We start from the raw sequence: 24,330 nt of genomic DNA on the forward strand, positions 1-24,330 counted from the left end.
TGCCGCTGGAGATTTCGTTCTCTTAGGCCCGAAAAATGATCTTAAATGATGTCACGATGTTATTTCCATCTGTTTCTACAGTGATTCTATGGAAAGTAGCTGATTCCAGCTCTTGTACTAGCAAAACGTAAGCGTAAACGTAGCTTCCAGTGTCATGATAGTTCATATTTCGTGCCTCAACGAAATACCCTTATCTTTCAATGGTACTTCAAGTTTGTATGTACAGAATGGGTACTAAAAATACTGTGTAAATATCGTTTAAAATTAAACTAACCTTCACAGTAGTCAACAAAACAGGCGGTGGTAGATTCTCCATAACCCTCGCCTCATACACTAGATGAGGGAATCTCGGCGCGTGTCTATTAGCGGGCACCACTGTAAGTTTCACCCTCGCAAACGCCGCGTGAGCTCCATCGGAGACTGAAACATTTAGCGATCTCGAGGAGTCTTTCGGCCATCCTCTAGGTGCGGTTAGGGTGACCAGGCCGGTGGTGTCGTCGACGGACAGTAAGGAGGTGGGCGGCGCGTCGACGGTGGCGTAGCGCAGGCGCGCGGCGTCGCCGGCGTCGGGGTCCCAGGCCGCCACGCGCGCCAGCACCGTGCCGCGGGCGGCCTCCTCGCTTACTAGGGCGCTGGGAACAAAATTATGATGATTACACGCTGTAATATGGTTCATTTTAATAAGTACCTTACTAAAGTTATACCTAAAGCAAAGCGAACTAAAGGTAAACCTAAGGTAAAGCAATTTAATTTCATTTCATTCACCTACAGAGTGGATTTTTAAATGGGGTATCAGTACCCCAGGCCGCCCAGGCGCATCATTGATATCCTTCATATAAAATCTTAAATCTGCCACCATCCTTCGCTGTGACTAGTAGACGATATTCAGCGCTGGTTTAATCTAATCTGGCTTCTAGTTACAAGGTTGTTTTGTGCTAAAAGCAACACTGTTTACTGACCAATGGTGGAGCATATGCCTCAGTTAGTTTGGTATCTAGCATCCTAAACCCTGTGTTATGCTTGGTGTCCCAAGTAACACAACGTAGCTGAATATTGTTTGAATAATAGAGCATGCCGTACTTAATGCTGAATAAGGTAGCTGTATAACAGCTGAATAAGCGTTATACAGACGTTATACAGAAGGTTTGGGCGCAAAGTGGGCAGTGCCCACGCCGCTTATTTCTGAATAACAGTAATGTAATAGCTATATAAGTGTATGCCCACACATTGAATCGCTGAATAACACTTGTATAGAGGCTGTCAAAAGCTTATATACCGCTTTTAAACCAAAGTTATCCAGCTTTGTACACAATGAATCAGTTATTCACACGTTATGAAGCTTTTGGTTCCAAAGTGCATTTTTACAGAAAATATATTCAGATATTTGTGTTAAATCAATGATTTGTCCTCCATTTTAATTTGTGAACTCGTGTCAAAGTGTAGTTTCTGCAGTGAAAACTTACAAAATAAGGAGGACATCACCCATATATTTATTTGATGTTTACATAACTTCAATTTCATTGCGCATGCGACTTTACTGTTAATATATATATGCATTTTATTTAAAATTTTAAAGCGCCGCGTAAATAATGCACCGTTTCAACAGTAAATATAGAAAATTTACTACTCCATATTTAAATTTGTAATTTTTCTGCAGTGTTTAGATGTTTTAGTGATAGAAAATGTACTTTAACAAGTTATGCTACGATAAAACTAGTTTTATAAATGAATAAAATGGGTTTTTCAGTTCATTTTCAATTCCTATATAATTGTAGAGGTTAGAAAGTGAGCAACCGTAATGGCGTCCGACTGTGCTGAATATAAGCTGCTGCCACAGCTATTATTGTGCTAATTTCTGAATAAGCATTTACATTATTCGCGTTACTAAGCAACATGTTAGATAATAATGGTCTTAACACAACAAGTTTTGAATAAATAACATCAGTATAATAGTAATTGTTTTCTCAATCTTAAAGCCTATTAGGGTTCTATACACAAATAGTAAAAACCACATAGATCCTCACTACTTTGATGATAAAACATTATAGGTATGTAACACGGGCAATATTCAATCCTACTTCCCACTAATATTATAAACGCGATATAATATATAAGTTATATGATAAATCTGGGGGCACGGCAGTTTACACAGTTATTTTTTCCGTTATCAGTTCCGACAAATATGTAGTTGGTAAAGGTAACGCAAAGATGTACGACGTGAGTACGAAGATGTATATAGTATGAGTGGTATGGTTACGAGTATGGTATGAATATGAATATGGTATAGGTGCGAAGGTGAGGGTTTATCATTCATTCATTCATATTAGTAGCGGGTATCACGGGTATGAGTACAATAAGTATAGTTTGATATGGGCAGTATTGTTTAGGTATGAGTACGAGTACAGTGTGGGATGGATATGAGTAGACCCACTTGAAAACTAAAAACAGTCTGTTCAAAATCGACAGGAGAATCGATTTCGCTATGAGGGTAATTATTTTATTTTTCTCATACCCAGTCCAGTCTACAACTTTTTAATGCAACAATATGAATACCTAGCATTTGACACATTGTTTGCCCACTAACAACAACCTTAAATGGCCATTGGTAAACTTTATCTCGTTGCAGTAAGGTATGAAAATGGTCAGTTAACAGTGTTTACGATGGTAACTAGCAATTGTTTTACGTCATTAAAAGTAGAGATGCAACGGATAGTTGTTTGGCCGGATTCCGGATATCCGGCCTGGACACTGGCCGAATACCCGGTATCCGGCCGCCGGATATTCGGCCGGCGGAACTATACCTACATTTCGGTTTTTCAGGTGCGCATTCTGCAGGTTTGACCTGTTTCCTAGTAAACGTTCGCGCGGACTCATTTCTAGGTTCGAAATGAGTGCGCGTGCAAGTCAGTGGAATGATTAAATTGTTTTAAAATAATAAACAAGTACGATTATGACCGTGTCTGTTTCTTAAATCCAATTTGTTTACTCCGAAATCATGCAATGTTACTATCCGGTATCCGGCCGAATAGAAGGTCACTATCCGGCCGGATAGTAAGATAGTGGCCGGATAGTAACCGGATATCCGGTGCATCTCTAATTAAAAGGACTATGCATCTTGTGTAAAATAACCAATCGAAGAGAATTGTTAAGAAAACTAAACCTCGATTTTTTAAATAATGGTTGGATTAAAGAATATGCGTATTTATTCCTGATGCGTTCAAAATAAAATAAAAACACGCTCAAGTTCAAAGCAATCAGACTCAAGTAGCACTGTTGACCGTGTATAAAGCTACGGAACCCTCTCCACTGCGCACTTGTTGATACTAAGCAGTAGTTTGAATAGCGCTTCTCATTGCGTTCATTTTGCAGCTTTTAGCAAGAAAATATAGTATATGTGTACTAAAATCGCTATAACTTAAGTATAAGTGTTGTTTTAGTATTTATTATTCAGACGTTATGTCAATAAAAGCCATAATTAACCCATATATGCAGCTACTGAATAACAAATAATATGTGGATTTTATTACAGCTTCCAGTAATAGCGTCCACCTTTATTCAAAAACTAGCGTTAAAACAGAAACTGCAACCGCTTTTATACAGTTGAAAGTCTTCACCGACGCTTCTTTTCAGCATTTAGTAGCCACTATCACATTTTTCTTAATATTGTCTGCTTAAAATCATACAACACAGAATATATACAGCTAATTGCTGCTAATGCTGCTATTATGCAGCTTTTAGTAACCACAAATGCTTTAAGCTGAATAATGTCTAAGTAACTGTGTAAGAAATAAGTATTATTCAGCTTTAATATGCAAAACCGATACTATGCAAAATTTATTCAGCATTTATTGGTATAAAGGCCCCACTAGGCCCACATATTGTCTTATTCCGAATTTAGTAATTTCCACCGCATATACACAAAATTTATGCAATCTTAATTTGAATAAGATGATAATTTTACTCTATTATCCTGCTTGTGTGTTACTTGGGGTTTCTCTACTTTTCTAGTTTTGAACTAAAATGACAGTGGGTTTGGGGAAGTTGGGTGGTAAAAAGTAAGTACCTGACTGAGTCAAGAGAGGACAACGAGAGACGAGTTACCTGACTACAGGTCGTTCGAGTCTCGGCGGCGCGTCGTTTACATCCTTGACTCGCAGTCTCAAATGCGCTGTATCCGCCAACGCCGGTCTGCCTCCATCCTTCGCTGTCACTAGTAGACGATGCTCAGCGCTAGTTTCAGCGTCCAATGGGGCAGCTAGTACTAAAGTGCCGCTAGTGGCGTCGAGAGAGAAGAGAGCGAGAGACGAGTTACCTGACTACAGGTCGTTCGAGTCTCGGCGGCGCGTCGTTTACATCCTTGACTCGCAGTCTCAAATGTGCTGTATCCGCCAACGCCGGTCTGCCTCCATCCTTCGCTGTCACTAGTAGACGATGCTCAGCGCTAGTTTCAGCGTCCAATGGGGCAGCTAGTACTAAAGCGCCGGTGGTGGCGTCGAGAGAGAAGAGAGCAAGAGAGGAGTTACCTGACTACTGGTCGTTCTAGTCTCGGCGGCGCGTCATTTACATCCTTGACTCGCAGTCTCAAATGCGCTGTATCCGCCAACGCTGGTCTGCCTCCATCCTTCGCTGTCACTAGTAGAAGATGCTCAGCGGTAGTTTCAGCGTCCAATGGGGCAGCTAGTACTAAAGTGCCGCTAGTGGCGTCGAGAGAGAAGAGAGCGAGAGACGAGTTACCTGACTACAGGTCGTTCGAGTCTCGGCGGCGCGTCGTTTACATCCTTGACTCGCAGTCTCAAATGTGCTGTATCCGCCAACGCCGGTCTGCCTCCATCCTTCGCTGTCACTAGTAGACGATGCTCAGCGGTAGTTTCAGCGTCCAATGGGGCAGCTAGTACTAAAGCGCCGGTGGTGGCGTCGAGAGAGAAGAGAGCAAGAGAGGAGTTACCTGACTACTGGTCGTTCTAGTCTCGGCGGCGCGTCATTTACATCCTTGACTCGCAGTCTCAAATGCGCTGTATCCGCCAACGCTGGTCTGCCTCCATCCTTCGCTGTCACTAGTAGAAGATGCTCAGCGGTAGTTTCAGCGTCCAATGGGGCAGCTAGTACTAAAGTGCCGCTAGTGGCGTCGAGAGAGAAGAGAGCGAGAGACGAGTTACCTGACTACAGGTCGTTCGAGTCTCGGCGGCGCGTCGTTTACATCCTTGACTCGCAGTCTCAAATGTGCTGTATCCGCCAACGCTGGTCTGCCTCCATCCTTCGCTGTCACTAGTAGACGATGCTCAGCGCTAGTTTCAGCGTCCAATGGGGCAGCTAGTACTAAAGCGCCGGTGGTGGCGTCGAGAGAGAAGAGAGCAAGAGAGGAGTTACCGGACTACTGGTCGTTCTAGTCTCGGCGGCGCGTCATTTACATCCTTGACTCGCAGTCTCAAATGCGCTGTATCCGCCAACGCTGGTCTGCCTCCATCCTTCGCTGTCACTAGTAAAAGATGCTCAGCGGTAGTTTCAGCGTCTAATGGGGCAGCTAGTACTAAAGCGCCGCTAGTGGCGTCGAGAGAGAAGAGAGGAGTTACCTGACTACTGGTCGTTCTAGTCTCGGCGGCGCATCGTTTACATCCTTGACTCGCAGTCTCAAATGCGCTGTATCCGCCAACGCCGGTCTGCCTCCATCCTTCGCTGTCACTAGTAGACGGTGCTCAGCGCTAGTTTCAGCGTCCAATGGGGCAGCTAGTACTAAAGCGCCGCTAGTGGCGTCGAGAGAGAAGAGAGCGAGAGACGAGTTACCTGACTACTGGTCGTTCTAGTCTCGGCGGCGCGTCGTTTACATCCTTGACTCGCAGTCTCAAATGCGCTGTATCCGCCAACGCCGGTCTGCCTCCATCCTTCGCTGTCACTAGTAGACGATGCTCAGCGGTAGTTTCAGCGTCTAATGGGGCAGCTAGTACTAAAGCGCCGGTGGTGGCGTCGAGAGAGAAGAGAGCGAGAGACGAGTTACCTGACTACAGGTCGTTCGAGTCTCGGCGGCGCGTCGTTTACATCCTTGACTCGCAGTCTCAAATGCGCTGTATCCGCCAACGCCGGTCTGCCTCCATCCTTCGCTGTCACTAGTAGACGATGCTCAGCGCTTGTTTCAGCGTCTAATGGGGCAGCTAGTACTAAAGCGCCGGTGGTGGCGTCGAGAGAGAAGAGAGCGAGAGACGAGTTCTCGCCGGAGAGCGAATAGGTTATCTCGCCGTTTACACCTGCAAATAGAATACATAATGTTAAATTAAATGATAGGCAAGCTAATGCTTTCGTACTAGCATATTAGTGCAAGCGAGATGTATATAAAGTCATTTACGTAGACGTGAGCGAATATGTCAACTGGTGGTAGTCGTTCCGTACACAATCAACGAATGGCGGCCATTTTAATCTATGAACTAATAATATAATTATAAGATGGTTCACCGGTGTCATTATCTCTGGCGTGGAAGGTAATGATGGTAGTCCCAACGGCAGCTGCCTCGCTAACTTCCACATCATACAAGTCCTGAAATAGAAATTATATCAATATGTAAATGTCGTCAGTCTTCTTCCAATATTAGTAATATAGTACTAAGTTTGTGGTTGGCGAGGCTATAATATTGTCCCCGAGAAAACCATATACCTGCGATAATTCCGGCGGGCAATCATTGACATCTATAATGTGTAATGTCACTAAAGCGTCCGCTGATGCGCCCGTCACGCCATCTGTGGCCCGGACCACTAGCTCCAGCTCCCGGGTTTGCTCGTAGTCCAGTGGTAGAGCCGGGACCAGAGCACCTGTGTAAGAAATGTCGAATTCGTTTACTGTGGGTATGAAAAAGGTGGGATGGAAAATATAGATGTGCAAGTTGGGGAAAATTTCCAAAACTTTTGAAAAGTTCTCTTTTGGTTCCATATGTATAAAAAATATGAAAACCTGTGTGAAAAAAAATCAGGTTTGGAAATTTTCCTTCAGCACATCAATAAATGTCATCAACCGTTCCGCTAAACCTTAATCTGCGCGCCGTTTATTAAATAAATTAAATGCATATCGTAAACGTTTCCACTTTAAGGCTGCGTTTCCACCAGAGATATGTGTGGAATTGCAAATGCGTAGCGACGGATGTGTTTGTTAAGAAGCAATATTGTCCATTAGAGCTGCGCTGAGCGAGGATAGGTTAATGAAGTGATTCTTTTGGTTCTTAACAAACACATAGAGATGTGTTTGATAAGAACCAGCGAGCGCGCTACCCATGCGCGTACATCTCTGGAGAAAACGCAGCCTCATCCGCATTTGTTCAAGCATTAGCATGTAATTATCTACATAAGTATGTATTATATTAAGTATATATAGGTGAACCAGGATCTATTGAGGGTGCGCCATGTTACGGAAATTTGTTGGTACTAATTTCTAGCAATGGCAACAATTTTAATAATAGACAACATCTATCCTCTATGATAGTTGTCAATATTGACAATGTAAACATTGCTTTCTCTAGTTTCGTGTGAATTATTATTAGACTCCAATAATCATGCCGAAAGTTTCAGATTTTACAAAGAAAAAAGTTGTAAATAGTGTATATAGTTATTTATTGGAAAAAAAAACGTGCGGGAGAGAAATTTCTTCCATTAGAAAACATAACGAAATTAGCATCTGAATTGACGGGTAAGTTTCAAACTTATGGACAAATGTCACTATAGTCAGGTCGTCACGATTTGGTTGATGTCTTGTAATAATTTGATTTGTGTATTAGGTGTATCGCATGCATCGGTATCACGGATTGCTAGCGAAGGGCGTAAGGGCGGAATTAAACGACCAAACCTAAAAAAATAAAACAAAAAAAGAAAATACATTTGGATGATTTTGATTTATGTGTCATACGTTGTAAAATTCACGAATTTTATAGCGTGAAAAAAGAAATACCAACAATAAAAAAATTGTGGACTGTTATAAAAGAAGACATAAATTTCCCAGGGGTAAAATGACTGAAGAATATTTAGATCCCGATTTCAACTATGCTGAATAGAACATATTTGGTACGTTAAATAATTTTATTTGTAAAATGATCTATATAAATTCTTACTTATAACTCTTGCGTTACTTATTGACTTTACGCTATTCATTTTATCTAAATCGAGCCAGCCATTTAAGCGCAAAAGCCGAAGAAATATCCAAACATCAAACTTCGCACTTATTAAAGTTGTTGGAATAAAACAAAAATCATCTGCCAATTTCCATTGTCCCCACTATACAAATTGTTGCTATATAAAATTCAAAACGAGCGCCCTCTTGACAATACTCCCAAAGTTCTGGTTTACCTATACCCATGGTCGCTTAGCTGACATAGTACAAGCTTTGCTTAGTTTGGGGCTAGGTTGATCTGTGTAAGATGTCTCCTTATTTTTTTTTGTTTAGCGGAGCGGCGAATGATAAGCTACTTGTAACACTCTTAACTAAACAAAAGTAAACCTTATGTCTTCGAAGGTTTCAATTGTCAGTTAACAGTGCCGACGATGGAACAATGATAAGCGCAACCGGCATAGGCAATGCGTGAGTCGAGGTATAGAATATTGCTGAAAATGCCAAGAATGAAGTACTTAGGTGTAGGAAAACAAGGAGACAAAACAACATTAAACTTGTTTAACACCGAGTAAAGAAATTATTATGTTCGTTTTTTTAGCATTAGAAAAAGACTAAGCGATCTTGACGTGTCTTTTAATTGAAAAACACTTTATTCAAATCAGTAACTATTACTTTTGAAAGCAAAACAATTTATATAATCGTATATGATTCATAATTGTTACATATTTGCCGTGACTTATTTTTTTAAAGTGTTTTTCAATAAAAAGACACGTCAAGATTGTTTACCTTTATTCCAAATGTCGACTGCATTTTGTTGGCCCATGAGCTGATTCAAGCTACGCTGGGCTTTGTACGCTACATTTGGTGGCCCATGAGGGGATAAAGCCTTTGTCATCTACATTATTTGTTGGTCGAAGAGCATATTCAAGCTACGCTGGGCTTTGTACGCTACATTTTTGGTGGCCCATGAGGGGAATCGGTCTACATGAGGCGATGCAGCCTATGGAGAAAGGATTGCAGGCGTCATATTTGTGGCCCATGCTAGAATAGACTGAGGAAGGCTATTTCTCTCCATTTCTTGTGACCATGGAAAGGGAGCTTTCGCAACTGCCTTTGCAGTTGACATTTTGGTGTCCTACTTGGGGTTAAGCCTTTGTAATCTACAGTTTTTGTTGGCCCAAGAGCATATTCAAGCTACGCTGGGCTTTGTACGCTATACTAATACTAAAAAAACAAACTATAGAAGAGGTTTAAGTATAAGAAACAATTATGCCTCGAATTTGACAGTTGAAATAGATGTCGCTATACGGCCAAGGTGGCGACAAGGACGTAATGTACGTACATTACGCGACTTTCAAACTTAGAGGCACGAATTTTTCTTAGACTTTACACCTATTCTATTTCTTCGATATTGAATGAGGCTGAAAGGTGAGAGATGACATGTGTGTAACTAACACCAAAAACGACATTTAACATGCGGACTGTTAGTTGAGGCGTGAGAAGCATGACATATCCCATGATCCTGTGAGGACTAGATTACAGATGTGATAAAAATTGGATGACAATGGCGGGGGTGGGAAGGGTGGGAATAGTACTCACATGGGTTATTGCCTCTGTCGGGTGCTGTGGGACAAAACCAACGGTTAGTGGCGCTCTACTGCCTTGTTACGAATCTATGCACCTTATTTATTTGGGCATAAAATCTAAAATCTGTTAGTAAAATGGTTGGTTGTGCGGTCTGAACGACGAGCGTCCAGCGGAGCGGGCAACGAGGCGACAAGCGGCTATCAGGCCGCTCGCATACGTTTGCATATGTTTGAACTTTGACATGACGCCACTCTCCCCGTCCCGCTGCATGCGTTTGAGCGTAAAGCTCTGTTTTCCTAGGATAGCAGTGCCGTCATATAGCGGCCGAATCCATACAAAATAATACGGCTAAATATGGATGAGTAGTATTTTGAGTCAGCCGCTATATGACGGCACCGCTAACCTAGAAAACCATGGCTTAAAATCAGTTGTTTCACTAAACGTCCACCATTTAATTTACCATTTCGGTGCATAGATACGCAAAGTACGCCGCCCTGTTTTCTCCCCGATTCCCAATATCTATTTCACATGCGAGTTTTAATATAAATAGGTATTATTTATTGAATCTAATTGAACCCTTTAAATAACTGCTCTGTTTGTCATGCAATTGTCAAAAAAAAACACCCGTTTTTACCGTGTTAAGGTATGTTCAATGTTAACTTAAGTTAATATGAGAGTAGCGACTGACTCATTAAGAACCTGTTTAGTCGCTCAATACATGCATTCCGTGTTCTTTTCAAATCTTATTAACTTAATCGCCTTTATAAAAAAAACTTTGGCGACATTTGAAGGACGTCCGGTGGAGCCTTTTCAGACGTAGTAATAAAGCCAAGCCAAGGGTAGGCGAAAACTATTTAAGATATACCTGGGTATAACCTCATACCCGGGTCGAAGTGTATTTCAAAGAGAGGAGCTACCGAAGAATCCAAAAGCGAGTCAACGAGCGAATATATCAGCGCGTAGCACTCTTGGTAGTCTTCTGGGCTTATTAAGACCTGTTCAGGTTTGATGAGGTTTAATAAGGCCTAAGTCGACATACCTGTGCCGAAGTATTTCAAACGGCGATGCTCCAGAAGCGTCTTTAGGGCGTCGTAGCGGGGAGCGAGCGATGAGAAGGCCCGCTAGCGGGACGCCAAGTGGGGCGTCCTCGAACTCGGACGTAGCACAGTAATACGTTCTACTTTGTGAGGCTTTAGACATTAAAGTACCTACCTGTGTCGAAGTGTATTTCAAACAGCGGTGCTCCAGAAGTATCTGTAGGCGGATCGACGAGCGAGTATATGAGCGGGCGCTGGAGCGGCGAGCGAGCGACGAGCGGGCCCGCCAGCGGCGCGCCGGGCGCGGCGTCCTCGCGCGCCTCCCGCACGTAGTGGGCGGAGTCCCAGCGCGGCGCCGCGCCGCCCGCCCACACGCGCACCTGAGGGCACGACCATACGTGTTACAATAATATCACGAGCCATTATGTGGTGTGAATGTGGCATATTGTAAAGATGTGGGAGCAAAGTGATCTTTGATGCGAATTTTGGATTTCTCGTTTCTACTTACAAATTTTCTAAAAAACAGATGTCTGGTGGTTGGCGCTGCTATCACGATTGTCAAGTGGACTCGCTCGGAGCGTTTTTCGGTAGCCGGGTTAGCAGTATAGGCAGAAAGACTACCGCTTTAGCTTATCTAAGCTAAACTTTACAATTATACACACTATAGCTCCTTGTAAATACACTGAAAACTAAAGGAAACCTTTATCTTCAGAAATAAATGATTTCAGAATAAAAGCAAGAAGATTATATACTCAAATAACAGGAGAGTGCGTCTAGCATCTGATTCAGAGTGACTTGGCCAGTTCTACGGTCTACAATGCACGATTACCGTAAGTGTGGCTTTAGTCCCAAAAAAGCGTGCCTCCGTCGGAAGCAGCTATGGTCTTGAACGGAAGCATGGTCCAGGGCACAAAACAAAGAAGTAATAGAAGTGAAACGTATGTCTATAGCGTGTGGCAAGATTATGGTTAGCTGCATACACTTTCAGCACAGACTATTGTCAGTCGCGTGACAGTTCAGTATGGCGCTTTTGACATGTCAGATGTGAAAAACATTCCAGTAAAAATTAGAAATAATTACGAATATGCCGTGCTGCTCCATTTTGGAGTGTAAAAACACTAGCCGGACAAAAAATATTAGATATGGAGGCATTTCATATCATCGGTAAGTATTATTTCATGTAATATTGCAATATTTTTTACATTTTCGGTTTCCGCAAGGATTTTTGGATTGTTTAGTACAAAAATCAGATTTATGTAAATGAGATAAGGTTGATATCTACTTAGCGTAAAAGTCATGTACGGGTGCGCTATTCGCCCATAGTGCGAGGACCATATCAAAAAAGTTATCGATGTCGATGTTCGTATAAATATACACAGTTCGGTTTGTTTATGTTCATACATGTTCTTATAGTTCGTTTTTTTTAGCATTAGAAATAAGGTAAACAATCTTGATGTGTCTATTAATTGAAAAACACATTTTAAAAATAAGTTACGGCAAATATGTAACAATTATGAAACTACGATCATTTATATTCTTCTGCTTTCATAAGTAATACTATTTGATTTTTAAAAAGCGTTTTTCAATTAAAAGACATGTCAAGATCGCTTACCTTCTTGCAAGTTCTTTCTAATGCTAAAAAAAACGAACTATAATAATTTATTTTTGTTTTGCCTCTGGATGATCATATCGAAAAAGTCGTCGCTTATGCACATTTTATATTATGTACAAAATATGTTCTTACTTATTTATTCCTATTCAATGGATTATTTGATTTTAAGTTTTTCTTATAGTATAGTATCCATACATATTTGTCAATTTTCTCTATTAAATACGAGTAGGTAAGGTGTCAGTTTTAAGCTGTCACATAATTTTACTGCCGGGTATTTGCTGGCCAGGCTAAAGCCCGCTCCACAAGCTTGCACAACTCTTGAAGCGTTCTTCACATTGGATGCGAGCACGCACCATGCTCCGGTAAAAACGTGCATCGTGCTATCTCGCTCGTACATCAGAGCGGCATTTCTATCCGCATTATTGTGATAAGTTGATAACCGTCTAAGTGCAAAAAATATTGTTAATATTTCCATTGTTTATAATAAGCGTTTTTTAATAATTTTGCATACGAGCTTATATCGGAGATTCATATTGATGTTTGACATAACATTATTGCTTTGTTTTGTATTAAAATAATAACGTGCAAGTTAATAAGTATTGTGAACACTTATTAACTACACTTACACTTACTTGCGTATTTTTTACGCACGCATCTAGAGAGAATATTAATTGCAGATAAAAAATACGCATCTCGCGTATTTTTCACGCACGCACACACGCATCGCGGTGGGAGGATAAGAAATTTGAGTTAATAAAAAAAAACTATAAGTACACAACGGGTAAGCACTAATTGGCTAGCAGGTTATTATTTCGCGTCATTACAAAGCAATATTGTTCTGGGATGTGCTAAAGAGTAACAGTTTTTATTATATACTTACTCGATTACAGTTAAATGCGTAGTTGGTGGCGTGATTACTTTCAATACGAGATTTTTTTTTATTAAAAAGTAAGTAGGTAAGTACCCAATCGTCGAAATTTAAAGTAATACATATGTATAAAAAAACTGAATAGTTTACGTGTACATTGATCATTAATAAGGGTTTATCGATATCACACCGAATCATGCACATCCCTATCGCATGTGTCAACCTCATAGTCGAATATTTTATCCTATCGCATTCACTCTTGGAAAAGCCATGCAAGTGTAAAAGGGATAGAGCATAAATGACAATTTGTCAATGATTTGTGTATTTTTACAAAAAATAAAAATCGTAGTGCTTTTTTGACATAATTTTCTTGACTATAAAGTTCAAATTACTGTGATGGGCAAGGGCTCATAATTCCTTTCGAAATAAGAAAGTATGGCCAATTTTTGTGACAGTGTTTTGGCGACATAGGTTCTCATACTAATCCAGGCACATGCCGTTTCCCGTCAGAGCGCGGCGCGCTCATTCTTTCTTCCGTGGTCCAGGGTCTAACCTAGGTCTATTAAAACGTTTTTTTACCGTAAGCGTGGCTTCAGTCCCGCAAGGTGGTGAGCCCCCGTCGAAGGCGGCTATAACCAGCTCATAGACTGAAGCGTGAGCGTCTGTTTCAGAGTGACTTGGCCAGTTCTACGGTCTACAATGTATGGTTACCGTAAGTGTGGCTTCAGCCCGCAAGGTGGTGAGCCCCCGTCGAAGGCAGCTATGACCAGCTCATAGACAAAAACATATACGTCTAAGGTCTGTTTCAGAGTGACTTGGCCAGTTCTACGGTCTACAATGTATGGTTACCGTAAGTGTGGCTTCAGCCCCGCAAGGTGGTGAGCCCCCGTCGAAGGCAGCTATGACCAGCTCATAGACAGAAGCATGTGCGTCGAGGGTCTGTTTCAGAGTGACTTGGCCAGTTCTACTACGGTCTACAATGTATGGTTACCGTAAGCGTGGCTTCAGTCCCGCAAGGCGGTGAGCCCCCGTCGAAGGCAGCTATGACCAGCTCATAGACAAAAACATATGCGTCTAAGGTCTGTTTCAGAGTGACTTGGCCAGTTCTACTACGGTCTACAATGTATGGTTACCGTAAGTGTGGCTTCAGTCCCGCAAGGTGGTGAGCCCCCGTCGAAGGCAGCTATAACCAGCTCATAGACTGAAGCGTGAGCGTCCAGGGTCTGTTTCAGAGTTACTTGGCCAGTTTTACGGTCTACGCGGAAGAGTTCGCCGTGACCGCGTTTCATCTCGTATCGGACCTGTAAATAATATGCTATTTAATATACTGGATAATTATTTCTTGACTTAAAATTATATCAGAAATACCTATTTAAGAAATTTGAGTTATATTGAGCCAAAATTTCGGATAAGAAAACGTACCTCTGGTTGAGCCTACATCATCAAATATATGTACCTTGACTAAAATTACCACATTATCGATAGCCGATTCAACACGGGATGTTGTCGGTTACGTCACGTTCACGGCTCGGACGTCCGTGCCTCCAATCAGAGGGCCTACCGCGAACCACGTTCGACATGTTGCCTCTCTGTCGCACTTGTAAATTCGTACGTAAGTGTGACAGGGAGGCAACAGTGGTTTGCGGTCTCGACAGCCTTGCCGTTCTCAACATCTCGTTCACGGACCGGCAGCTCAGTGTGTTGTAGTGAGACGGAGATAGCAGCTAGAGTAAGACAGAGATAGAAGAGTACCTCGCCGTTGTCGTTGGCGTCTCTATCGTCAGCGTGGACGGTGAACACGGGCGCTTGCGGCTCGGCGCCGGCCGGCACGGCGGCGGCGTACGGACGGCCGACGAACACGGGACAGTTGTAGTGAGACGGAGATAGCAGCTAGAGTAAGACAGAGACAGTAGAGTACCTCGCCGTTGTCATTGGCATCTCTGTCATCAGCGCGGACGGTGAACACGGGCGCTTGCGGCTCGGCGCCGGCCGGCACGGCGGCGGCGTACGGACGGCCGACGAACACGGGACAGTTGTAGTGAGACGGAGATAGCAGCTAGAGTAAGACAGAGACAGTAGAGTACCTCGCCGTTGTCATTGGCATCTCTGTCATCAGCGCGGACGGTGAACACGGGCGCTTGCGGCTCGGCGCCGGCCGGCACGGCGGCGGCGTACGGGCGGCCGACGAACACGGGGCAGTTGTAGTGAGACGGAGATAGCAGCTAGAGTAAGACAGAGATAGTACAGTACCTCGCCGTTGTCGTTGGCGTCTCTATCATCAGCGCGGACGGTGAACACGGGGGCTTGCGGCTCGGCGCCGGCCGGCACAGCGGCGGCGTACGGACGGCCGACGAACATGGGGCAGTTGTGGTGAGACGGAGATAGCAGCTAGAGTAAGACAGAGATAGTACAGTACCTCGCCGTTGTCGTTGGCGTCTCTATCATCAGCGCGGACGGTGAACACGGGCGCTTGCGGCTCGGCGCCGGCCGGCACGGCGGCGGCGTACGGACGGCCGACGAACACGGGACAGTTATCATTCACGTCCGTCACGGATACGGCGAGACGGGCTAGGGCTATCCGGGCGTCTGCGCCGGTACCTACAAATACAATAAAATATTTACATAATTTTATTGAGTACAGAAACACCTAAAAATTAATTTAAACATTTATGGGGCACATTTATGAAAGAGCTAGCACATGAATACGAGAAATTTGTGCCATTCAAATACTTAAAATCGTCAGGTGACAAGCAAAAGTCACTAATTACTAAAAAAAATAAACAAAAATCGACCTTCTTTTAGTACTAATATGGTTCACTATGGCTATGAACTTGTGGTGGTACTTAGTGACTTTTGCTTGTCACCCGACGAAATGTAATAACAGTGCCATCTCATATACTCGTATTATGTTATCAAGTGAACTTTATGCTTAGAAGTATATTCAATTTACTTAGTATCAATGTTGCTGACGTGTTATTGACATATTGGATTAAATATTAGATTCCTATTTTATCCTTAACGCTTCATGTTACATACCACTTCGAGCTTGTATGAGAAGAACGTAAGAGTCGCGTTCTTCTCGATCGAGCGCCAGCCCTGTGCTGCGTACGGCTCCCGATGTTATGCCGATCTAGAATAAAATGCAATTTAAAATTCTAATTCCTAAAACTTAGCAAACCTGTATTAAATATTGTTTCTTCTCTTTCTATATAATAAGCTAAGTGTCAAAATTACAAACTATTATATACAATACAAATACTCTTTATTGCACACCTCATTACAGAAAACAATACAAATAATATAGGAAGAGGTCTATTGGGAGGACTATTGTTAGCTGACTGGACTTACAGTCCATCTTATGACGGCTCATATTATACAGCAAGATAGGGCCTTAATATGTAGTTGCTTAGTGGTTACAAAAAACTCACCTCGGCCGGATTCAGTATAGAGAGCACAACGTGTTCATTCAGTGCCGCTCCGAGCACGGACAGTACCGCCACCGTCACCGGCCGTGTACTATTCTCAAATATTTAACTCGCGAATTTGAACCTTACTGTAAGGAGATAGTGTCAAATGTAGGTTATACATAAAACTCACCTCAAAGCCTTCAACCGGGTTCAGTATAGAGAACTCAACGTGCTCATTCAGTGCCGCACCGAGCACGGACAGTACCGCCACCGTCGCCGGTCGCGTACTGTTCTCCGCTACAGCCCCATAATACTCCGGCTGAGCAAATGCCAGCCCGGCTGGTTCTGCCGGATGCGCGCGTACGGTTAGCCGTGCCGTGCCGGACCAGCGGCCGTCCGACGCACGGACGCGGAGACGGGCGAGGTCCGGTAGTAAGTCCGGTTGGGATACGGTTACTAAACCGGTTGGGGAGACGGTGAACGCGCCGGCTGCGTCGCCTGTTAATAAAACAAATAATGAGATATACAAATAGGTTAGTAATGTAGGAGGATATTCTTAAACACAACTTCGTCAATCACGAAAAAAAATTTGGCTGTTTTATACATTTTGGCTGGTCCATTTTCTATGGGAGAGTAAATATTTTTTTCTCGATTTCAGGGTTGGTCCCATAGTAAAAGTTTCTCAGTATAATCCCACAATCTCCCTGGCAACGGGAATGCACTTATTTTTTGGCCACCCTGCATAAGGAGCCAGGTCGTAAAACTTGAACACAAGAAAAGATCACCAAGCTGAAGCAAATAATACCTTCAATAATATCATATTTCAGCGTCCCATTCGCCGGAAGATCCGCATCCGTGGCCTTCAGCGCTTGCACCAAAACACCGGCCGCCGTCGGAAGCAATACGGTGGCGTCGTACGACGATCGTTCGAATACCGGAGCGCAGTCGTTAACGTCTTCGACGTCGACGATCACTGTGGCCGTGCTGTCGGACGGCAGGCGTGGTGAGCCCATGTCCATCACCTGATGTCAATTTGGCACGTTAATTTGTCGGCAAAATATGGACTACTTATCGCAATCTTTGTGCTAGGACATTTTTTTATAGATGATATTAAAATTAACTTTAAATTACCATACATTATGTGAGATGTATAACTATTAAAACTATCGCTACATTTTACGTACCGACAGCAAGTAAGCAATAGCGACTGCAATACTGAGCAAAAAATTTCTTCAAGATGCGTGCGTTTAAATGACATTCACTGTTACCTTTTTACTATTAGTATCGTCTGTCCGTTTTTCTAGGATCATGTACGCCATAGTAAATGTACGGCGAACTTGATCTTAGAAATCGGACAGGCTATAATTTATGTAGCTGTGCGTGTACTGTATATATAATTATTAACTCCAGCTTTTCTGCCCTCACCTATCGCAGCTCCTATCTCGATTTTTTTTCATTGCACAACTTTTTTTATTGGAAATTCGACAATAGGTCATTTTTGAATTAATTTAAAAGGATAAGAAATACTGAACATTCAATTTTATATTTACCTTAACAGTAAATTCATGTCTCTTCGCCGTTTCATAATCCAAAGGCGCTCTAATAAGCAGCGCGCCGGTCGTCGGGTGGACAGCGAACAGCGCCGCCGCGGCCGGCTGTAGAATCTCGAACGCCCTCTGCTGGTGCGCCGGAGAGTCCGCGTCGGCGCTCGCGAGCACGAGCGGCGCGTCGGCGTCGGCGCGCGACACCAGCGCGCCGCGTGACGCCGATTCCGACACGCGGCCGTGGTAACGCCGGGAGATGAGGACCGGCGGGAATTCGTTGCGATCTAGTACGTGTACCGCGACGTGAGCTATTGCTGAGCCTCCACCCTGTGTAAAAGAAAACATATTTGGTTCAAGGTATCAGATTTTTTTAAAGCCCTTTTAACGGCGCGACTTGCGACGGCGGCAGCGACAACCATAGGGAGCGAGACACAGCGATCGGACCTTTCGTTCCCACCTGGCTGTCACTGCCGCCGTCGCCGGTAGCGCAATGTCGTGGCCGAGCCGTAAGCCCATGAATACCAGCGTAATTTATGAGCGCTTTGGTACCGAGGATTTAAAGTTGTCAGCCAGAAAACGACCTTACGGCGTTGGCATCCGTAAAACATACCATTGCAAATATTGTAAATATGAAAAAACATACCATTGCGAACACTGTAACAGTAAGGTTGTAGAAGCTTGTCTCTTCGTAATCTAACTCTGCAGCAGTGGCCAATAGCCCAGCGGCCGGGTTTAAGGCGAAACGTCCCTCGCCGCCTTGTAGGGAGTATCGTAGGGCTGCGCCGCGGGCTTCGATGGCGCCGAGGACTACGCCGGGAGGCTCGTTCTCGGCTACTTCGAATACGTATGAGTCTGTTGCCAACCTGAAACGTTAATTAATTCAAAGCCCTGTAATATATATTTGACGTATTTATTTCAGATCCATACATTCATTCTGAAACTCTGTAGATGGTGTACAAAGAGATAAGGAACCACTGAATATTTTACAACTAAAGACTGATAATAAGAAAAACTATTTGTGGCTTTTCAACACAGAAGGGTCATTATTATGTTACAAGTGCAATAAGGTCCTTTTTATCTGAAATTCCAACAAAAATTCTGATAGTAAGATCCATAGCACATGCAGCATACACTTCTCTGCTGGAAAGCCACATTTGAATATCCTGGTCACGGCACCAAATTTTAACATATTTAGTATTTTTCAAATTCGATGGGTACGCTGACAGATGTTATTACAATACAATTTTGCGAGATTAAGGGTCGGATGCACCAAACTCTTCGTATCGTTAAAGAGTTCGCTAAATTTTTATGTACGGAAAGTTTCATAGTAAAGCGTTGGGGCGCGCCGGCTGACGGTGATCAGTCTATCAAATGTGGTTGGTGCAACTGGCTCTAATAATACAATTTTGTGGTATAAGTTAACGTACTGTGGGGGAGCCACGTCGGGTTCGACGACGGTGATGTGCAGCGGCAGCGTGGCGGCGCGCTGGTGCGGCGGCGGGTTGGCGGCGCGCACGCCCAGCGTGTACTCGCGCGGCGCGGGCGGCGCCGGCAGCGCAGCCGACAGGTACACGTCGCCCAGCGCCGCGTCCACGGTGAATAGGCCTGCGTCGCCGCCCGCTGGCAACAATGACAATACAAGCGTTTATAACAATAATCGTGTTATTTCGTAAATAATTGTAACACTTTTTTAACTTTTTTTTGATTATTATCGCATTCCCAGCACTTCCCACAGCTGACCTGAGTAATCCTGTAGTTTCACCTATTCAGATACCTACCACTAAAGTCTGTTTGGAAAGAGAAGAGTCGCGGAATGTATTGGGCCCCATACATTCCACGACTCTTCGCTTTTTGATACTTTTTAAGCAATTTTTAAAGACTTACCTGGTGACTATTCTATACTTGCCGCATCACCCACATCTGTATCTGCAGCCCTGAGAGCCGCTACAAGCGTCTCTATAGCAGCATTCCTCGGCAATCTCGCCTCCGCCAATCGTCTTCTCCATTCCGGGCATGATCATCATTATCATGAACTCGTATTATGACGCGGGAGTACGCGATCCATACCAAACTTATCTCTAACCTGTTAATGGTTTTAATGGACTTACCTAGTGAGTATTCTATCCTCGCCGCATCACCCGCGTCTCTATCCGCCGCCCTTAAAGCTGCCACTAACGTCCCAACAGCAGCATTCCTTGGTAACCTCGCCTCCGCCAGCCTTCTTCTCCATTCCGGGTATATTCATCATCCGGATATTATGACGCGGAAGTACGCGATCCTCGACAAACTTATCTCTAACCTGTTAATGGTTTGAATGGACTTACCTAGTGAGTATTCTATCCTCGCCGCATCACCCGCATCTCTATCTGCAACCCTGAGAGCCGCTACAAGCGTCCCTATAGCAGCATTCCTCAGCAATCTCGCCTCCACCATTCCGGGGCACGTTCATCATCATCATGAACTCGTATTATGATCCTCGATCCTCAACGAACTTATGTCTAACGTGTTAATGGTTTGAAGGAACTTACCTAGTGAGTATTCTATCCTCGCCGCATCACCCGCATCTCTATCCGCCGCCCTTAAAGCTGCCACTAACGTCCCAACAGCAGCATTCCTCGGTAATCTCGCCTCCACCATTCCGGGGCATGTTCATCATCATCATGTACTCGTATTATGATCCTCGATCCTCAACGAACTTATGTCTAACGTGTTAATGGTTTGAATGGACTTACCTAGTGAGTATTCTATCCTCGCCGCATCACCCGCGTCTCTATCCGCCGCCCTTAAAGCTGCCACTAACGTCCCAACAGCAGCATTCCTTGGTAACCTCGCCTCCGCCAGCCTTCTTCTCCATTCTGGTGCGTGTTCATCATCATCATGTACTCGTATAGTGACGCGGGCGAAGGCGCGGGACGCGCGCGGGGCCTGGTCGCGCGCCCAGACGGTCAGCTCGTGAATGTGGGCTGTTTCTCTGTGGATTTTAAAAGGAAATTAGCTCAATTGTTTTAATTGAACTTTGATAATCTAAGGCTGAAGCCAAGGCGACAAAAGCCAATCACAAAAGTAGATTTAATAACTTAAAAAAAAAACAAATCCAGAAACTAGTTTATTCTATATCCTTCCTGGATTGCCAATGAAAAACAATATTATGTATCTGAAATGATGACATTGGCCGAACCTCTAAGTCAAGTGGTTTCTTGTTTATATTCTCATATACCTATATAATAGTGTAAACAACATTATTTGCGGTATTTGACGTCTGTCACTCACAACAGCAATACTACGTAAAATGTCTTGCACATCGAAATCACAAAGGAAAACAACTGCACTGCGAACGTTTACGTTCTACGTCTTTTTTTTTTAATTTTAGGGTTGGCCGGACACCACCGTCATGAATCGGTAGTCGTCTAAGTAAATCGATATGAATTTTTCATTTTTCTTTTAATAAAAATAAGGAAAAGGTGGATAATTAACTGTAAATATGGATATATTTATCGTCACTTAACAGATAACAAATTTGACACAGAAATAACATAAATAAACTTTAAAATAGATCCCCAGTTAGTTTCAATTTTGACAATGGGTGCGACCTACTCGGTCGGTGTATTAAATGCATTTAGCTTGCGGGAAAACCATATAATTCTAGCTTTATTTAAATCTCAAATAAAAATTCATTATACGTCACAATTCGATACCTCAGTCTACGTGCCATCCAATCGTAATCGCTTGCTGTGACAATCGATTTGCGTTAGTTACATCTCTATATACGTCAGTCATAATGTGTCAAATACCGCAAATAATGTTGTTTATACTATAAGGATCAGAAATCAACGCACACAAAACTGACAATACACAAGTAAGATTCTCTCACCTGTCTAATGGTTGAGCCAGTTCCAAAACTCCCGTCAACTCATGTACACGGAACAGCCGCGCTGAAGCCGGCGCGCGCGCAGCATGTAGCCCATATAACAGTCTGTCTCCCTCCCTCTCGTCTTCTCCCTCCCCCGTATGGGCACGTAGAGCAGCTAGCGCCTCCCCTGCACGTGCGGATTCGGAGACGTCGACGGTGTATTCTTCGCGAGAGAAAGAGACGCCTGCTTCGTTTGCGTCATTGATTACTGTGATGTTTACCTAAGAACAATAAGATTGCTAAATAGAAGGTATTATACAAAATCATGTAAAGTGCAAAAGCACTATTTCACAATACAATAGTGAATGATTGTAGAGGTGGGGAATGGAATCATTTGCAGGTTGCTTGTTAAGTTTAAACGGATGTTTCCAATGTATGCTTGATAGATAAGCGAAAAGGGAACCGAGCAAACTTGGAGCTGAGTTGGTAAAAGCAAATGAACCGGTGTTCCAAAAGGCTTCATGGCCTCAAGGTATTTGCTCCTCCTCATAGCAGTGAAAACAGAGGGTACTTACAATAACAGTAGCAGTGTTAGTTCCATCGCTAGCAGACACGGTGAGTGCATAACGATCGCGTCGCTCGTGTAATAATCGTTTCGTTAGAACCAGCGAGCCGTCTTCGCGGCCCACTAGGAACTCGTTCCATTCGTCGCCATCTGTGGAAAAGGGCAGTATTCATATTTTACATATTAAATCGCTTCAATATGAAGTATTACTGCAATGTTCTGCCGCCAGAGTGCAGCACTATTTTTTTTAGTAAACCATACAGTAACTTATACATACTACGCCTTAAACAGTTTTTTGCCTCTCTAGATATCGATGAAATAAGCAAGTGTGACAAAATAATTACAGCTCTCGCTTTAAATCTCGAGCGAATCCGTAGTTCATCCCAAAGAGTAAAGTAAGTATAATAGGTTTCAAATTTATAGATTTTACCTATTCAAAATGACCATATGCCCAGGTCGAGCAACTTGGATTTTCTGTTTATAACAGTGCCATATAAATAGACCATAAAATATAGATTTACATAAGAACCAAAACACCCGGAAACTTACCAACAATATCGTAATAGACTCGGTCGCCATCCGGATCGGTCGCCTGCAGCACATGCAGCAGGAAGCCCGGGGCGTCCAGCTCCGCGGCCTGCAGGGGCGCCGGGGCCGCGAGGCCGGGCGCCCCGCCGCCGCCGCCGCCGCCGCCGCCGCCGCCGCCGCCGCCGCCGCCGCCGCCGCCGCCGCCGCCGCCGCCGCCGCCGCCGCCGCCGCCGCCGCCGCCGCCGCCGCCGCCGCCGCCGCCGCCGCGCGGGGCTCCGCGCACGGCCACGCGCGCCACGCCGCAGCGGGCCGGGGACCCGCCGTCACACGCGCGGACCTGTGGATAAAATTCAATCGTGAACTTTTTGTCATATTATATTATGGGTTTGTATATAAGGGTCGATCGACAATTTCTTGTTGTTATTTTGTCCCATCGGCCAGGAGACAATAGTAGCTTAGTTTCTTAGACGAGCTGCCGTACCGTGTTCTACAAACGTGCTTAGTAGATGTCCCATTATGGAAAGGCCTTGTAACTATCAAAAAATTCAAGTTTGGTTCGTTTAAATACGAAATAACTAGTATTTTTAGCGTGACCCGGAGACCGTAACCACGGCAACTAGTGACAAGAAAAAGTTGTATCACCCATAAAAAAACTTGAAAGAAAGAAGAAAAAAGCTTGAGGCTTCAACGCTCCTCGCGCGCGACTCAGTGCCAGTGGAATCTATTGTTGTTCAAGATTTAAAGAGAACTCCTAGCTACAGGTAAAATACAGAAAAAATAGCTCACCGTAATATCAAAAGCGTCATGTCGCCTCAACGCTCTAGTAGCATAGATCTTTCCAGACTTGGCTTGTACTCTCAACACCCCGCGCGCCGCTCCCCTCGCCCGCCAGCTGTATCTGACAGTGCCATTGGCGCCGAAGTCGTCGTCCAGCGCAGCGACGGTAGCGACGTAGGCGCCAGTTGGTTCGTTGTCCTCGTCCCAGGCCGGACGCACGCCGGATCCGTCGTCCTCGTCATCGCTGTCCCATTCGGCGCTGCTGCCTTCACCCTGATTTAGAAAATTAGACATTATTTCAAGAACTGATACGTTTGAACAATTTAATTTTACTTAGATAAAGGGATAAAAATTTGCCTGTTTCAGAGTTGTGTTGTTTTGCTACTAGTAAATCTTACTAATGGTAATAAAAGACAAGTTTGAACGCTTTCGACTAAATATTAGCGTTGGGGCAGTAGCAATAATCACTTCA

The 24,330-nt window shown here is 43.9% G+C and overlaps 1 protein-coding gene across 1 annotated transcript in view; it reads right to left on the bottom strand.

The window, feature by feature from the left end:
• Positions 1-24,330, bottom strand: part of LOC134666834 (fat-like cadherin-related tumor suppressor homolog) — a 69,864-nt gene that overhangs the window by 22,915 nt on the left and 22,619 nt on the right. Inside the window, exons 9-28 of the mRNA XM_063524152.1 lie at positions 23,868-24,131; positions 23,354-23,418; positions 23,103-23,245; positions 22,564-22,703; positions 22,010-22,269; positions 20,871-21,109; positions 19,566-19,758; positions 18,782-19,001; positions 18,145-18,465; positions 17,400-17,616; positions 16,785-17,092; positions 16,224-16,317; positions 15,604-15,785; positions 14,321-14,488; positions 10,883-11,087; positions 9,683-9,706; positions 6,644-6,798; positions 6,445-6,526; positions 5,993-6,239; positions 275-632 (exon numbers count right to left, since the gene is read on the bottom strand). Coding sequence (XP_063380222.1) covers positions 275-632; positions 5,993-6,239; positions 6,445-6,526; positions 6,644-6,798; positions 9,683-9,706; positions 10,883-11,087; positions 14,321-14,488; positions 15,604-15,785; positions 16,224-16,317; positions 16,785-17,092; positions 17,400-17,616; positions 18,145-18,465; positions 18,782-19,001; positions 19,566-19,758; positions 20,871-21,109; positions 22,010-22,269; positions 22,564-22,703; positions 23,103-23,245; positions 23,354-23,418; positions 23,868-24,131 — 3,885 coding nt within the window. The remainder of the gene's footprint in view (positions 1-274; positions 633-5,992; positions 6,240-6,444; positions 6,527-6,643; positions 6,799-9,682; positions 9,707-10,882; positions 11,088-14,320; positions 14,489-15,603; positions 15,786-16,223; positions 16,318-16,784; positions 17,093-17,399; positions 17,617-18,144; positions 18,466-18,781; positions 19,002-19,565; positions 19,759-20,870; positions 21,110-22,009; positions 22,270-22,563; positions 22,704-23,102; positions 23,246-23,353; positions 23,419-23,867; positions 24,132-24,330) is intronic.

Source organism: Cydia fagiglandana, chromosome 8 (assembly GCF_963556715.1).
Source record: "Cydia fagiglandana chromosome 8, ilCydFagi1.1, whole genome shotgun sequence".
NCBI classification, from domain to species: Eukaryota; Metazoa; Arthropoda; class Insecta; order Lepidoptera; family Tortricidae; genus Cydia; species Cydia fagiglandana.